The 16778-nt window shown below is 44.3% G+C and overlaps 1 protein-coding gene across 1 annotated transcript in view; it reads right to left on the reverse strand.

Moving 5' to 3' along the window:
- Positions 1–16371, reverse strand: part of LOC115202664 (neuronal migration protein doublecortin-like) — a 22470-nt gene extending 6099 nt beyond the window's left edge. The window contains exon 1 of the mRNA XM_029766739.1: positions 16230–16371. Within this exon, the coding sequence (XP_029622599.1) occupies positions 16230–16365 (136 nt within the window). The 5' untranslated portion in view covers positions 16366–16371. The remainder of the gene's footprint in view (positions 1–16229) is intronic.
- Between the last annotated feature and the right edge of the window lie 407 nt (positions 16372–16778).

Genomic DNA, 16778 nt, shown 5'->3' on the forward strand with positions numbered 1-16778 from the left:
TGTGTGTGTGTGTGTGTGTGTGTGTGTGTGTGTGTGTGTGTGTGCGTACGTGCGAGTAGCACAAACCACAAGCAGTATTTTAACCTAGAAGAAAGCAGCTATAAATACTAGATTTTATTCTCTAGTTTAAACACAGCATTAAGTGGTTTGACTGAATTGAGTCCAAAGACCTTTACAGAGAGTCGCCGGCATCCTCAGCCACCAGGCACCAGTCTCCCCAAAATGGAGGGCAGTATGGCTTCGACTTCAACTATCTAACTCTCCATTACGGCTCAAATAGTCGCCCAGTCACTCAAATAAGATAGACATTCCCAGTCTCAACCTGTAACCAGTCACCCAGTTTGACAAAGTTCTTCTGCCCCGTCAATGCCATCTTGGCTCTGAGAAACTGGCCTTGGGCAGACTTCATCTGTTCCAGTCTGTTCCAGTCGCCCCTTTGTTAAGCCAGATTACATTAGTTTAAAAGAAACTAAGACTTCACGTGGCTCTGACTGACCCACAGGAGGAGAAAAAGCACTCTGATTAACTTAGACTTAATACCAATCCTCCTTCTCTCTCTCTATCTGTCCATCTCTGTCATCTGTTCTTCTCACCCCCTGTATTTCATTCCGTCTTCCACTTCATTTACCCCCCCCCCCTTCTATCTCACATCCTGTCCATCTCTCTAGTCTGTCTCTCCTCCCTTAGAAACTGAGAGGAAACAGGGGAGGGAAAAAAGCAATGCTGTGAAGATTGGAGGGAGGTGTGTACGCGAGAGACTGGTGGGACGAGTATGTGTGTGTGTGTGTGTGGGTGTGTGTGTGTGGGTGTGGGTGTGTGGGTGTGGGTGTGTCCGTGTCCGTGTGTGTGTCCGTGTGTGTCCGTGTGTGTGTGTGTGTGTGTGTGTCCGTGTCCGTGTGTGTGTCCGTGTGTGTGTGTGTGTCCGTGTGTCCGTGTGTGTGTGTGTCCGTGTGTGTGTGTGTGTGTCCGTGTGTCCGTGTGTGTGTGTGTGTGTCCGTGTGTCCGTGTGTGTGTGTGTGTGTGTATGTGTGTGTGTGTCCGTGTGTGTGTGTGTGTGTGTGTGTGTGTGTGTGTGTGTGTGTGTGTGTGTGTGTGTGTGTGTGTGTGTGTGTGTGTGTGTGAGAGATGAGGGGTTGGCAGAATGTTCTGTTCTACAGACACCGAGGAGAGCTGAGGAGGAAGATAATAATTCCCATCTACAGGCACCTCTGAATTGAAATATTAAACTGAAATACAAAAACAAGAGATCTGAGCAAGATGGTGTTCTGTACTTTTCAAATACCACGCACACACACACACACACACACACACACACACACACACTCACACACACACACACACACACACACACACACACACAGTGTACTACTTAAAATAATTGTGTATAGGAGGACGAGGGGTCTGGACATTTGAAAAGCACAGAGGGTGTTACACACTGAACAACATAACAATGGCACACACAGGGAGGAGAGGAGAGGAGAGGAGAGAGGAGAGGAGAGGAGAGGAGAGGAGAGGAGAGGAAAGGAGAGGAGAGGAGAGGAGAGGAGAGGAGAGGAGAGGAGAGGAGAGGAGAGGAGAGGAGAGGACGTCAGGCTACGAGATGGATCAAGAGGGATGTCAGTTAGTGTCACATCAGAACTCCCCTCTGAGAGAGAGAGAGAGAGAGAGAGAGAGAGAGAGAGAGAGAGAGAGAGAGAGACCCCACAGACACAAACAGACCTCACAGAGCCCTAGGACAGCAACACAATTAGACCCAAACAAATCATGAGGAAACAAAAAGATAATTACTTGACACATTGGAAAGAATTAACAAAACTAGAACGCTATTTGGCCCTAAACAGAGAGTACACAGCGGCGGAATACATGACCTCTGTGACTGACCCAAAATGAAGGAAATCTTTGACTATGTATAGACTAGGTAGCCTTGCTATTGAGAAAGGCCGCCGAAGGCAGACCAGGCACTCAAGAGAAGACAGGCTATGTGCACACTGCCAACAAAAGGAGGTGGGAACTGAGCTGCACTTCCTAACCTCCTGCCAAATGTATGACCATATTAGAGACACATATTTACCTCAGAATTCAAAAAACAAATCCAATTTTGATCAACTCTCATATCTATTGGGTGAAATACCACAGTGTGCCATGAATGTCATCACAGCAGCAGGACTTGTGACCTGTTTCCACAAGAAAAGGGCAACCAATGAAGAACAAACTGTCACGTCCTGACCATAGTAAGAGGTTATTTTCTATGGTAGAGTAGGTCAGGGCGTGACAGGGGGTGTTTTGTGTTTTTCTATGTTTTGTATTTCTATGCTTAAGTTCTAGTTTTTCTATTTCTATGTTGTTGTTTTTTGGGTTGATCTCCAATTGGAGGCAGCTGGTCCTCTTTGTCTCTAATTGGAGATCATATTTAAGTAGGGTTTTTCTTCCTGGGTTTTGTGGGTGATTATATTTTGAGTAGTGTTTGTTTCTCTCTGCGTCACGGTTTGTTGTTTTGTCATATTCAGTTATTTATGTATTGCAAAGTTTCACGGATTAAATAAAATGTGGAACTACAACCACACTGCACTTTGGTCTGCTCCTTTCGACAACGTGACCCAAACACCATTGTAAATACAACCCATATTTATGTTAATTTATTTTCAACTATTTGCACATCGTTACAACACTTGACATAGACATAATATGATATTTGAAATGTCTTTATTCTTTTGAAACCTTTGTGAGTAATGTTTACTGTAAAATGTTTACTGTTTATCATCTAATTCACTTGCTTTGGCAATGTTTCCCATGCCAATAAAGCCCCTTGAATTGAAATTGAATTGAGAGAGACAGACAGACAGACAGACACACAGATGAAAGAGAGAGAAGGGAGCAAGATGGAAAGAAAGCAGGTGGGTGAGAGAAAATGAGAAAGAAGAGAGAGGGGATGAAGATATAAAGAGATGAGTAGACACAGATCAGAGGCTAGCCTGATGCTAGGGAACTCTTTGTGTGGTTCGTTGCATGTTGGACGATGTTTAGTGGGGCACTCAGGTCAGGAGAATGTCAGGTCAGGAGAATGTCAGGTCAGGAGAATGTCAGGTTAGGAGAATGTCAGCATAAAGAGAATGTCAGGTCAGGAGAATGTCAGGTTAGGAGAATGTCAGCATAAAGAGAATGTCAGGTCAGGAGAATGTCAGGTCAGGAGAATGTCAGATCAGGAGAATGTCAGGTCAGGAGAATGTCAGGTTAGGAGAATGTCAGCATAAAGAGAATGTCAGGTCAGGAGAATGTCAGGTCAGGAGAATGTCAGGTCAGGAGAATCTCAGACCAGGAGAATGTCAGGTCAGGAGAACGGCAGCTCAGGAGAATGTCAGGTCAGGAGAATGTCAGGTCAGGAGAATCTCAGCTCAGGAGAATGTCAGGTCAGGAGAATGTCGAGTCAGGAGAATGTCAGATCAGGAGAATGTCAGATCAGGAAAATGTCAGGTCAGGAGAATGTCAGATCAGGAGAATGTCAGGTCAGGAGAATATCAAGTATGGAGAATGTCAGGTCAGAAGAATGTCAGGTTATGAGAATGTCAGCATAAAGAGAATGTCAGGTCAGGAGAATGTCAGGTTAGGAAAATGTCAGATCAGGAGCATGTCAGCATAAAGAGAATGTCAGGTCAGGAGAATGTCAGGTCAGGAGAATGTCAGGTCAGGAGAATGTCAGCATAAAGAGAATGTCAGGTCAGGAGAATGTCAGGTCAGAAGAATGTCAGATCAGGAGAATGTCAGACCAGGAGAATGTCAGGTCAGGAGAATGTCCGGTCAGGAGAATGTCAGATCAGGAGAATGTCAGACCAGGAGAATGTCAGGTCAGGACAATGTCAGGTCAGGAGAATCTCAGGTCAGGAGAATGTCAGGTCAGGAGAATGTCAGGTCAGGAGAATGTCAGATCAGGAGAATGTCAGGTTAGGTAAATGTCAGCTCAGGAGAATGTCAGGTCAGGAGAATGTCAGGTCAGGAGAATATCAGGTCAGGAGAATCTCAGACCAGGAGAATGTCAGATCAGGAGAATGTCAGGTCAGGAGAATGTCAGCTCAGGAGAATGTCAGGTCAGGAGAATGTCAGGTCAGGAGAATGTCAGGTCAGGAGAATGTCAGGTTAGGTAAATGTCAGGTCAGGGGAATGTCAGATCAGGAGAACGTCAGGTCAGGAGAACATCAGCTCAGGAGAACGTCAGGTCAGGAGAACGTCAGGTCAGGAGAATGTCAGGTCAGGAGAATGTCAGATCAGGAGAATGTCAGATCAGGAGAAAATCAGATCAGGAGAATGTCAAGTAAGGAGATTGTCAGCTCAGGAGAATGTCAGATCAGGAGAACGTCAGGTCAGGAGAATATCAGGTCAGGAGAACGTCAGGTTAGGAGAATGTCAGGTCAGGAGAACATCAGCTCAGGAGAATGTCAGGTTAGGAAAATGTCAGATCAGGAGTATGTCAGGTTAGGAGAATGTCAGGTCAGGAGAATGTCAGGTCAGGAGAATGTCAGGTCAGGAGAATGTCAGCATAAAGAGAATGTTAGACCAGGAGAATGTCAGATCAGGAGAATGTCAGCTCAGGAGAATGTCAGGTCAGGAGAATCTCAGACCAGGAGAATGTCAGGTCAGGAGAATCTCAGACCAGGAGAATGTCAGGTCAGGAGAATATCAGATCAGGAGAATGTCAGTTTAGGTAAATGTCAGATCAGGAGTTTGTCAGGTCAGGAGAATGTCAGCATAAAGAGAATGTCAGATCAGGAGAATGTCAGATCAGGAGAATGTCAGCTCAGGAGAATGTCAGGTCAGGAGAATGTCACGTCAGGAGAATCTCAGGTCAGGAGAATCTCAGGTCAGGAGAATGTCAGATCAGGAGAATGTCAGATCAGGAGAATGTCAGGTCAGGAGAATGTCAGATCAGGAGAATGTCAGATCAGGAGAATGTCAGGTCAGGAGAATGTCAGATCAGGAGAATCTCAGACGAGGAGAATGTCAGGTCAGGAGAATGTCAGATCAGGAGAATGTCAGGTTAGGTAAATGTCAGCTCAGGAGAATGTCAGGTCAGGAGAATGTCAGGTCAGGAGAATATCAGGTCAGGAGAATCTCAGACCAGGAGAATGTGTGACGACCCTCCCACTCTGTCTGCTGTATTTTCGCTCTTTGCTCTTGTTCCTTATTAGGATGACCAGTGGGCGGAGTTGGAAGGGTCGTCAGCTTGATGGGAAACACTTGGGCTCGGGTGTGTCCCAGGATAAAGACACCTCTTCCACAGTCATTGAGAAGACTCTCTCCATGCAGACACCTTGTTTTTGGTTGTGCTAGTTATGGTATCTAATAAATATATATTTTTGATACTCCTTGTCTCCACGTTGTCTCCCTTTTGTTGCGAACTCTGAGCCGGTTCGTAACAAGTGGAGGCTCATCCGGGATACTTGAACTTGTGGTTGGGAGAAAACGTGGAGGTATGTTAAATTGAGGTGCTTTGTTTGTTTGTTTGAGTTTGGGGCTCAGTACTGGTTGCCTTTGTTTGTTTGGTTTGTGTGCTGGGTTGGAGAGAGTACATTGGTTAGTTTCCAGGCCCCTGCCTAGCCTGGAAATGCTTGTTCTACTCGCTGTTGGGACATTGGTCTGAGGAGGTGAGTACAATCAGCTGTGTACCTCGGTGGGAGATTTGGATAGGGTAGTGAAACTTACTACCCGGAGCTATAGCCTTTTTCCCCTGATAGGCTTAGCGACGTGTTTCATTTTGGAATATGTTGGGCATTCTTAATGTTTGTTGTTTTTGTGTGGTGTCTGTGGACTGAGCAGTTGTCTCGGGGGCACATCCGTGGCTTGGTGGAATCTACCAGCGTGCTGGGGGGTTACTTCCTCGCCAGCGGGCTACAGTGCATAATTACCCACCGCAAATCTGCATGAAGACTAGGGTTGAGTTATTGTAGGTTTTGGGGAAGCTCCATTTCTCATCTCTTTTCTGTGGTGCCGGTGTGATTGTGTTCTCTTGTTGTGGTCTGGTGTGCTCAGCATGAATCGTTGGAGAATCGTTGGAGTGACTATGAATCGTTGGAGTGACTATGAACCGTTGGAGTGACTATGAACCGTTGGAGTGACTATGAACCGTTGGAGTGACTATGAACCGTTGGAGTGACTATGAACCGTTGGAGTGACTATGAACCGTTGGAGTGACTATGAACCGTTGCAGTGACTATGAACCGTTGCAGTGACTATGAACCGTTGCAGTGACTATGAACCGTTGCAGTGACTATGAACCGTTGCAGTGACTATGAACCGTTGCAGTGACTATGAACCGTTGGGAAATGACTGAAACGTTGAGAAGTGACTATGAACCGTTGGGAGATGTTGTTTGCGTTTGTAGCTGATACGGTCTCTTGTGTGCCCTGTTCCTGAGTGTTATGTGACTGACCATTGTTTGGTTTTGTCATGTTCTAACTTTCCTGTCTGTTCCCTCCTGGTCTTGTGTTCTCCTTTCCTCTTAAATGTTGCTTCCTGTGCACAAAGGTTGCTGAGGTCCGGGGAGAAGGAGGTTGGCTGGGGCAAGTGGAAGGTGAACATGTAACCTCGTCAATTTGGGACGCAGAGGCCGGTGTCAATTTGGGACGCAGAGGCCGGTGTCAATTTGGGACGCAGAGGCCGGTGTCAATTTGGGACGCAGAGGCCGGTGTCAATTTGGGGTTGAGAGCCCTGGTAGTTTCTTTTCCAAAAAAGTTTAACCGTTATCAGTTGAACTACTCGGTCATGGAAAAAGAAGTGCTAGCACTCATTTGGGCGCTACAACACTTTGAAGGGTCCATGATGTGTCCTAATCAGAGGATAATGAGATGGTGTTTATTTTTACAATCCTTCCTTCTCGATGTGAGGCATATCCGGTGAACTGGTAACGTGATTGCTGATGCACTCTCTCGTGCGCCCTGTTCCTGAATATTTACGTGACTGACCGTTGTTTGGGGTTGTCATGTTCTGTCGTTCCTGTCTGTTCCCTCCTGGTCTCGTTTTCTTTCCTCTTAAAAGTTGCTTCCTGTGTAAAGGTTGCTGAGGTCTGGGGAGGAGGTTGGTTGGGGCAGGTGGAACTGTGAACATTTAACCCCTTGTCAATTTGGGACGCAGAGACTGGTACGTTGTTCCGGGGCCCTTGTTGGTCCCCGGTTTTATGGGGGGGGTGTGACGACCCTCCCACTCTGTCTGCTGTATTTTCGCTCTTTGCTCTTGTTCCTTATTAGGATGACCAGTGGGCGGAGTTGGAAGGGTCGTCAGCTTGATGGGAAACACCTGGGCTCGGGTGTGTCCCAGGATAAAGACACCTCTTCCACAGTCATTGAGAAGACTCTCTCCATGCAGACACCTTGTTTTTGGTTGTGCTAGTTATGGTATCTAATAAATATATATTTTTGATACTCCTTGTCTCCACGTTGTCTCCCTTTTGTTGCGAACTCTGAGCCGGTTCGTAACAAATGTCAGGTCAGGAGAACGTCAGGTCAGGAGAACGTCAGGTCAGGAGAACGTCAGGTCAGGAGAACGTCAGGTCAGGAGAACGTCAGGTCAGGAGAACGTCAGGTCAGGAGAACGTCAGGTCAGGAGAACGTCAGGTCAGGAGAACGCCAGGTCAGGAGAACGTCAGGTCAGGAGAACGTCAGGTCAGGAGAACGTCAGGTCAGGAGAACGTCAGGTCAGGAGAACGTCAGGTCAGGAGAACGTCACGTCAGGTCAGGAGAACGTCAGGTCAGGAGACGTCAGGTCAGGAGAACGTCAGGTCAGGAGAACGTCAGGTCAGGAGAACGTCAGGTCAGGAGAACGTCAGGTCAGGAGAACGTCAGGTCAGGAGAACGTCAGGTCAGGAGAACGTCAGGTCAGGAGAACGTCAGGTCAGGAGAACGTCAGGTCAGGCCAGGAGAAGGCTGTACCGAGTCCACAGAGAATAAGCAGAGTGCAGATTTGTGACATCTATGTTGTCACCACTACTACAGAGAACATGGCTTGTTTCTAGCAGTTAAACCGATATGACCCAACGTTCTTTTTCGGATTGACATGCCACATAAACCACCACATCTTGGGCTGTTAAACTACTCGGGAGCCGATAAAGCAGGTGTGAATGACCAGTGTTGTATCTGCTGACCTAAGGTGCTTCCACTGGGCAGCTTTATCAGTGTCGGCGACAGTAGCTAGTAACTAGGCACATTTGTTTCTCTCCAAAGATTATATTTCAAGTAGGATAGCAGCCTACACAAGGAATAACTAATATTGGTAGCCATCTAGATGTCACTGTTACAGTCTACTAAATGGGGAGGACAGGAACGCCAACCACTCCGGGACACAATGTCCTCGGCCTTTAAAACCCTGTGTGATTCGGTTGGTAGCCATCTAGACGTCTCCACTCGGCTGAGGCTCTCAGTTGCTCGACATATTGTCATCGTTTTGCAGGCCAGGAGTGTCCGTATATCCTCTCCCCGCTAACCAGGTGTTCGATTGGGCGGCAGGTAGCCTAGTGGTTAGAGCGTTGGGCCAGTAACAGAAAGGTTGCTGGATTGAATCCCTGAGCTGACAAGGTAAAAAATCTGTTCTTCTGCCCCTGTTCCACCGGTAGGCCATCATCGTAAATAAGAATTTGTTATTAACTGACTTGCCTAGTTACATTGAAACAACATTGTTAAAGTATCAGCTACACCTGTTCACTGTACCAGTAGTATTCAAACATTTGGTGGCACAGCTAGAAAGGAAAATGTTGAGAGCAATATTCTCTCTGAGCTGTGTGACCACGTGACCACTCACCTCCAGGATTGCCGCGCAGGAACAAATGCCAGGCTGTGCAGAGACACAAGAGATTTCACTGAGTTTGCACTATGTAGATTAGTGTTTGTTTTCTGCGATCGAATCAACATTACATAAGGCCCTTTTTGAATGCAACAAACCAAAACAAATCTAACTTTGCAAGATGATTGTGATTTCATTGTTATTCTTTGCTAGTTAGCAAGTTATTAGCCCAGTTCTAGGTAAGTATAGGTCAATGTAGGCTACATTTCAAGCTGTCTTTGAAAAGCCAGTCTGGTAAAAAGCTTATGTCTTAATGAAAGGGGCAGTTTTGTATTTTGTGACAGGTTTGAATATGCATATAAGCCAAATATATACAGTGAGGGAAAAAAATATTTGATCCCCTGCTGATTTTGTACATTTGCCCACTGACAAAGAAATGATCAGTCTATAATTTTAATGGTAGGTTTATTTGAACAATGAGAGACAGAATAACAGCAAAAAAAATCAGAAAACGCATGTCAAAAATGTTCTAAAATGATTTGCATTTTAATGAGGGAAATAAGTATTTGACCCCTCTGCAAAAACATGACTTAGTACTTGGTGGCAAAACCCTTGTTGGCAATCACAGAGGTCAGACGTTTCTTGAAGTTGTAGCACACATCTCAGGCGGGATTTTGTCCCACTCCTCTTTGCAGATCTTCTCCAAGTCATTAACCTGTTTGGGCTAGGGGGCAGTATTGAGAATTTTGGAAAAAATATGTGCCCATTTTTAACTGCCTCCTACACCAACTCAGAAGCTAGAATATGCATATTATTGTTCAGGTTTGGATAGAAAACACCCTAAAGTTTCTAAAACTGTTTGAATGGTGTCTGTGAGTATAACAGAACTCCTATGGCAGGCAAAAATCTGAGAAGGTTTCATGCAGGAAGTGGCCTGTCTGACAAGGAGTTGTTCTTCTTGCCTCTGTTTATTGAAGAGTAAGGATCTTAGCTGTAACGTGACAATTCCTAGGGCTCCAATAGGCTCTCAGAACCCGGGAAAAACAGGAACGATGACGAGGCAGCCTCAGGCTGAAACAGATTATCGCCTTTTCCAAGTGTCCCTTTAGGTGACAATGGAATAAGGCGCATGCGCGATTCGTCCCCGTGGAGAAATTTCATTCGGCTGTTTAGCTTATTGCAGATTCCCGGTCGGAATATTATCGCTTTTCTACGAGATAAATGGCATAAAAATTGATTTTAAACAGCGGTTGACATGCTTCGAAGTACGGTAATGGAATATTTAGACATTTTTTGTCACGTCATGCGCCATGCTCCTGACCGTGATTTAGTATTCTGATAGTGTCTAGAACGCACGAACAAAACGTCGCTGATGGAACATAACGATGGATTATTTGGGACCAAACCTACATTTGTTATTGAAGTAGAAGTCCTGGGAGTGCATTCTGACGAAGAACAGGAAAGGTAAGAGCATTTTTCTTATAGGAAATGTGATTTTGGTGAAGGCTGAACTGGGTGGGTGTCTAAATAGCTAGCCCGTGATGGCTGGGCTATGTACTTAGAATATTGCAAAATGTGCTTCATCCGAAAACCTATTTTAAAATCGGACATATCGAGTGCATAGAGGAGTAATGTATCTATAATTCTTAAAATAATTGTTGTGCTTTTTGTGAACGTTTATCGTGAGTAATTTAGCAAACTGTTAGTAAATTCCCCGGAAGTTTGCGGGGGGTATGCTTTTTCTGAACGTCACATGCTAATGTAAAAAGCTGTTTTTTGATATAAATATGAACTTGATTGAACAGACATGCATGTATTGTATAACATAATGTCCTAGGTGTGTCATCTGATGAAGATCATAAAAGGTTAGTGCTGCATTTAGCTGTGGTTTGGGTTTATGTGACATTATATGCTAGCTTGAAAAATGGGTGTCTGATTATTTCTGGCTAGGCACTCTCCTGACATAATCTAATGTTTTGCTTTCGTTGTAAAGCCTTTTTGAAATCGGACAGTGTGGTTAGATTAACGAGAGTCTTGTCTTTAAATAGCTGTAAAATAGTCATATGTTTGAGAAATTGAAGTAATAGTATTTCAAACGATTCAAAAATCGCGCCACTGGATTCAGGTGGCTGTTACGTAGGTGGGACGAATTCGTCCCACCTGCGCCAGAGAGGTTAAGGTTTCGAGGCTGACGTTTGGCAACTCCAACCTTCAGCTCCCTCCACAGATTTTCTATGGGATTGAGGTCTGGAGACTGGCTAGGCCACTCCAGGACCTTAATGTGCTTCTTCTTGAGCCACTCCTTTGTTGCCTTGGCCGTGTGATTTGGGTCATTGTCATGCTTGAATATCCATCCACAACCCATTTTCAATGCCCTGGCTGAGGGAAGGAGGTTCTCACCCAAGATTTGACGGTACATGGCCCCGTCCATTGTCCCTTTGATGCGGTGAAGTTGTCCTGTCCCCTTAGCAGAAAAACACCCCCAAAGCATGTTTCCACCTCCATGTTTGACAGTGGGGATGGTGTTCTTGGGGTCATAGGCAGCATTCCTCCTCCTCCAAACACGGCGAGTTGAGTTGATGCCAAAGAGCTCCATTTTGGTCTCATCTGACCACAACACTTTCACCCAGTTGTCCACTGAATCATTCAGATGTTCATTGGCAAACTTCAGACGGGTACGTAGTATATGTGCTTTCTTGAGCAGGGGGACCTTGCGGGCGCTGCATGATTTCAGTCCTTCACGACGTAGTGTGTTACCAATTGTTTTCTTGGTGACTATGGTCCCAGCTGCCTTGAGATCATTGACAAGATCCTCCCGTGTAGTTCTGGGCTGATTCCTCACCGTTCTCATGATCATTGCAACTCCACGAGGTGAGATCTTGCATGGAGCCCCAGGCCGAGGGAGATTGACAGTTCTTTTGTGTTTCTTCCATTTGCGAATAATGGCACCAACTGTTGTCACCTTCTCACCAAGCTGCTTGGTGATGGTCTTGTAGCCCATTCCAGCCTTGTGTAGGTCTACAATCTTGTCCCTGACATCCTTGGAGAGCTCTTTGGTCTTGGCCATGGTGGAGAGTTTGGAATCTGATTGATTGATTGCTTCTGTGGACAGGTGTCTTTTATACAGGTAACAAGCTCCCTTTAAGAGTGTGCTCCTAATCTCAGCTCGTTACCTGTATAAAAGACACCTGGGAGCCAGAAATCTTTCTGATTGAGAGGGGGTCAAATACTTATTTTCCTCATTAAAATGCAAATCAATTTATAACATTTTTGACATGTGTTTTTCTGGATTTTGTTGTTGTTATTCTGTCTCTCATTGTTCAAATAAACCTACCATTAAAATTATAGACTGATCATTTCTTTGTCAGTGGGCAAACGTACAAAATCAGCAGGGGATCAAATATTTTTTCCCTCACTGTATATACATAGTTGGATTCGACATTTTGAACATTGAGATATTAAATAAATGATAGAGAAGAAGAATGGTTCTCTGTAGAAAGACAGATGGCTTTGGAATGTGTTGGGTGGAAGGGAGGAGAGCACCGTGTTGATATAGGGGAGACAGATGGACATCTGTGGATTAGGTGAAGGAGGGGTTGAGTTCAGGAGGTGAGGTCAGATCCCCTGAAGGGAGTAATAAAGGTTTAGTATCCTGTTACTCTTTTCCTGTAGAACCATAAGATGGGAGGATGGAAGAGAAGGAGGAGTGTCTTAAGTGGGATATACATATCTGTGATGGGAGAAATGTTGGGTTGTCTGAATTACAGCTGTACAGAACCTTTGGTGAGAATTAAACTTGGTTAAAGCTTCTCTAGTGTCCGTGAGTTATTTACTATGAAAAATAAGAACCTAACAATATTTATTTAACCTTTGTTTAACTAGGCAAGTCAGTCAAAAAACATATTCTTATTTTACAATGATGGCCCACCCAGGGCAAACCCTCCCCTAACAACACTGGGCCAATTGTGCGCCGCCCTATGGGACTCCAGATCATGGCTGGTTGTGACACAGCCTGGGAACGAACCAGGGTCTGTAATGACACCTCTAGCACTGAGATGCAGTGCCTTAGACGGCTGTGCCACTCGGGAGCCTAATAGGCAGAGGGGTAGCCTACATTGTGTTCGCGCCATTGGTTTTGTTGGTAGGCCTACATTATGCTCCAATAGCCACAATAGCGTATTGGCTACTTTCTAAAACTGTAAGTGTAACAGTGTAGGTTCCGTCCCTCTCTTCACCCGGGCTCGAACCAGGGACCCTTGCACACATCAACAACTGACACCCCACGAAGCATCGTTACCCATCGCGCCACAAAAGCCGCGGCCCTTGCAACGCAAGGGGAAACCCTACTTCAAGTCTCAGAGCGAGTGACGTCACTGATTGAAATGCTATTAGCGCGCACCACCGCTAACTAACTAGCCATTTCATATCGGTTACATAAGGGTAGAGCCTCAGTGTTCACTGTAAACACAGGCTGGAAGTTGCACAAAATTCTCACAACATTCACGTTTCTGTTCACAAGACCAAAAATGTGCTCAGTGCTTATTTGTATTTGTTCAATGCCTCAATTGATTTCATAAACTGTATTGGAATAATATGCTGTAAGGTTACAATCACCCCAAGTTGATGGATGACAAGGTGGCCCCACTGGAAGCCAGCTGTTCTGAAACACTACCTTGCCCCATTCTTCCAAGAGCACACTGAGGTTGAACGAAGACCTCTAGGGAGGTAAGTACTGTTACACAATACTCAGCTTGATATGTCCCTTATCCCCTGTCTTTTAACCAACAGAGTAACAGCCCTGGTGCTCTCTGTCTCTCATTCTGTTCTTTCTTTTTTATTTGCTTGTCCCTGGGGTGAGAAGAGCTGACCAATCAGAATTGAGGTTGTTTGTTATGGAGCCCGATGAGGAACACCTGATGCTGCGCTGCCTTCTCTCTCCTGGATGCTCTCCTGCTCAAACCGTCCCGTTGTGTGTTTCACTGCCTCTGAACTCCCTTACTCCGAACAGAGTCGCCCCTGATCATAGATCTAGGATTGTACCCAATCCCAATTTTAACTCCATCTCCCTCTCTCTCGTTTTGTCTCTCCCTCCCCCACATCCCACACACACAGGCACACAATATAGTTTTTAAATTAGTGTTGTAATGATGCTATTTTTTGGTTATATATGTGTTAACTATTGTTACTTCTTTTGTTAATTATTTTTTAAATATTGTTAACAATTTGAATAAATCTATTTTAGGTAAAATATTATCATTTTTATTTGTACATTTAGATTTCAGGGATGAACTCACTGTAAATTTACAGCAGGGATGCTGTATGCTGTAATTTGTTTTACAGTTAGGAAAATAGTAATGTAAAATATATAACAGCATCTATATTACAAAAATACTGGTCGAGTTTCACTGTAAAATGCTGTAATTCAGGGGGTTTTGGCCAACGAGCCAACCAAATGACGTAATTAAGAGCCAATGTTAACTTTTGTAATGTGGGTCTATGGCAGTCAATTTAAAATGAGTCTGACATAATGTCTCTTACCTCATAATGTCTCTTACCTCATAATGTCTAATGTCTCTTGCCTCATAATGTCTCTTACCTCAATATGTCTCTTACCTCATAATGTCTCTTACCTCATAATGTCTCTTACCTCATAATGTCTCTTACCTCATAATGTCTCTTACCTCAATATGTCTCTTACCTCATAATGTCTCTTACCTCATAATGTCTCTTACCTCATAATGTCTCTTACCTCATTATGTCTCTTACCTCATAATGTCTCTTACCTCATAATGTCTCTTACCTCATAATGTCTGTTACCTCATAATGTCTCTTACCTCATAATGTCTCTTACCTCATAATGTCTCTTACCTCACCACCACTAATGAGATGGGTGTGGCGTGATGCATGTCGTGTTGGAGCTTCTCAAAGTCAGGGGGGGCCTCATCTCTCCTATCACATCCAACTGGATCGATATTTTGTTTTTAATGCAGACGACAGTATAGAATCAATGTACCATGAGTTTTAATGCAGACGACAGTATAGAATCAACGTACCATGAGTTTTAATGCAGATGACAGTATTGAATCAATGTACCATGAGTTTTAATGCAGACGACAGTATTGAATCAATGTACCATTAGTTTTAATGCAGACGACAGCATTGAATCAACGTAGCATGAGTTTTAATGCTCGGAGAGAGACGGCACAGTATTTGAGTCAAGAACCAAATCTTCTCCATAGCAACCTGCGAATGTGTTGTCTGCAGCATTAGGTCACATGACGAATGTGTTGTCTGCAGCATTAGGTCACATGACAGCTCGATCAGCTGTTTTGATTTCACTTACCGGCATGTCACATGTCAGCTGACCCAGGAACACAGTCAAAACGGATGTTGCTGATTCGGTCACTCACCTGTAGAATGTTTTTGTATTTCCCCTGCTTGCGTTCAGTTTCTCAGATATGTCTGTTACATCGGCAAGGAGACCACATTTTCTTTTCACAGAAAGTTAACAAAGTTTGTTTTTTTATATCCATTGTGAGATGATATTAATAATACTCTGAGTAACAGAGAATGTTTTTTTGATTTTTACCCTCTAGACAATATTTCCTAAATGTCTTAATGATGAAATGCCTCTGTATGTTATGTTGTGAATTTGACCATGAATTATGTGCCTGTATAAGATGACTCTGATGTTTTTCGTACGATGTACCCAATGATTAATGAAAACTTGCTCGGTAGGTCGATGTCCTCGTCGTGGTTTTACAGACAAGTTTAATGTGTGTTATTTACACACTTTTATTTGAATATTTATGAAATGCATATTATTATGTTTGGTAGCACTTATTTATTTTTCCTTTGCCTCCAACCCCTTTCGATGCGTGGAACGGATGTGGGTGGGGCTAGGTCTACATGAGGGTGCTGATTTAAAAAACTCACAAAAGCTCTGACGAAGGCCGTCAGGCCGATACGTAAAGCTTATTAAAGAGCAGTGATACTATCAAGAGCAGTGATACTATCAAGAGCAGTGTGCGGTTTCCTTTTTCCTTCATATCCATTGTGAATGACAACGCTTCCTCTCTCAATGCCGAAATTCTTTCCACGCCGTCGATAACCACCAAGCCTTGGTATGAAATAGAGTATTGTCGTGCTCTGATCTCACATCTCCACATTGTTTTGTGAACAGGCATGAGCACAATGGATGTGGTTTGATGTAGTTTACAATGGAAGTTATATATATATATATATATCTCAGAGTTCTGTGCTCAGATCTTTTGCTGTCAGTTACTCTCTGTGTATCCATTATCCCATATGAGGTCGTGACCCCTAGTTTGGATACCGCTGCTCTAATATGTTTTACGGTAAGGATAATACTGTAAATTTACAGGGAAAAGTTTTACAGTCAAAGAAAGAGACAGGGGCTCTCTCACACACACACACACACACACACAGGAAGTGAGGTATCTTACCATTCTCCTCCAGCTGGAAGTCATCTTGGTAACGGTATTTCTCCGGTCCACACGCCACGAAAATGTCCTCGTCACCGAAGAAGTCCTGGAGACATGTCACCTGGCGGAACACAGAGACTGGAGGGTTAGAGGTCATATACACACAGAGACTGGAGGGTTAGAGGTCATATACACACACAGACTGGAGGTTTAGAGGTTATATACACACACAGACTGGAGGGTTAGAGGTCATATACACACACAGACTGGAGGGTTAGAGGTCATATACATACACAGACTGGAGGGTTAGAGGTCATATACACACAGAGACTGGAGGGTTAGAGGTCATATACACACAGAGACTGGAGGGTTAGAGGTCATATACACACAGAGACTGGAGGTTTAGAGGTTATATACACACAGAGACTGGAGGTTTAGAGGTCATATATACACACAGAGACTGGAGGGTTAGAGGTCATATACACACAGAGACTGGAGGGTTAGAGGTCATATACACACAGAGACTGGAGGTTTAGAGGTTATATACACACAGAGACTGGAGGTTTAGAG

The sequence above is a fragment of the Salmo trutta genome, chromosome 12 (genome assembly GCF_901001165.1).
Source record: "Salmo trutta chromosome 12, fSalTru1.1, whole genome shotgun sequence".
NCBI classification, from domain to species: domain Eukaryota; kingdom Metazoa; phylum Chordata; class Actinopteri; order Salmoniformes; family Salmonidae; genus Salmo; species Salmo trutta.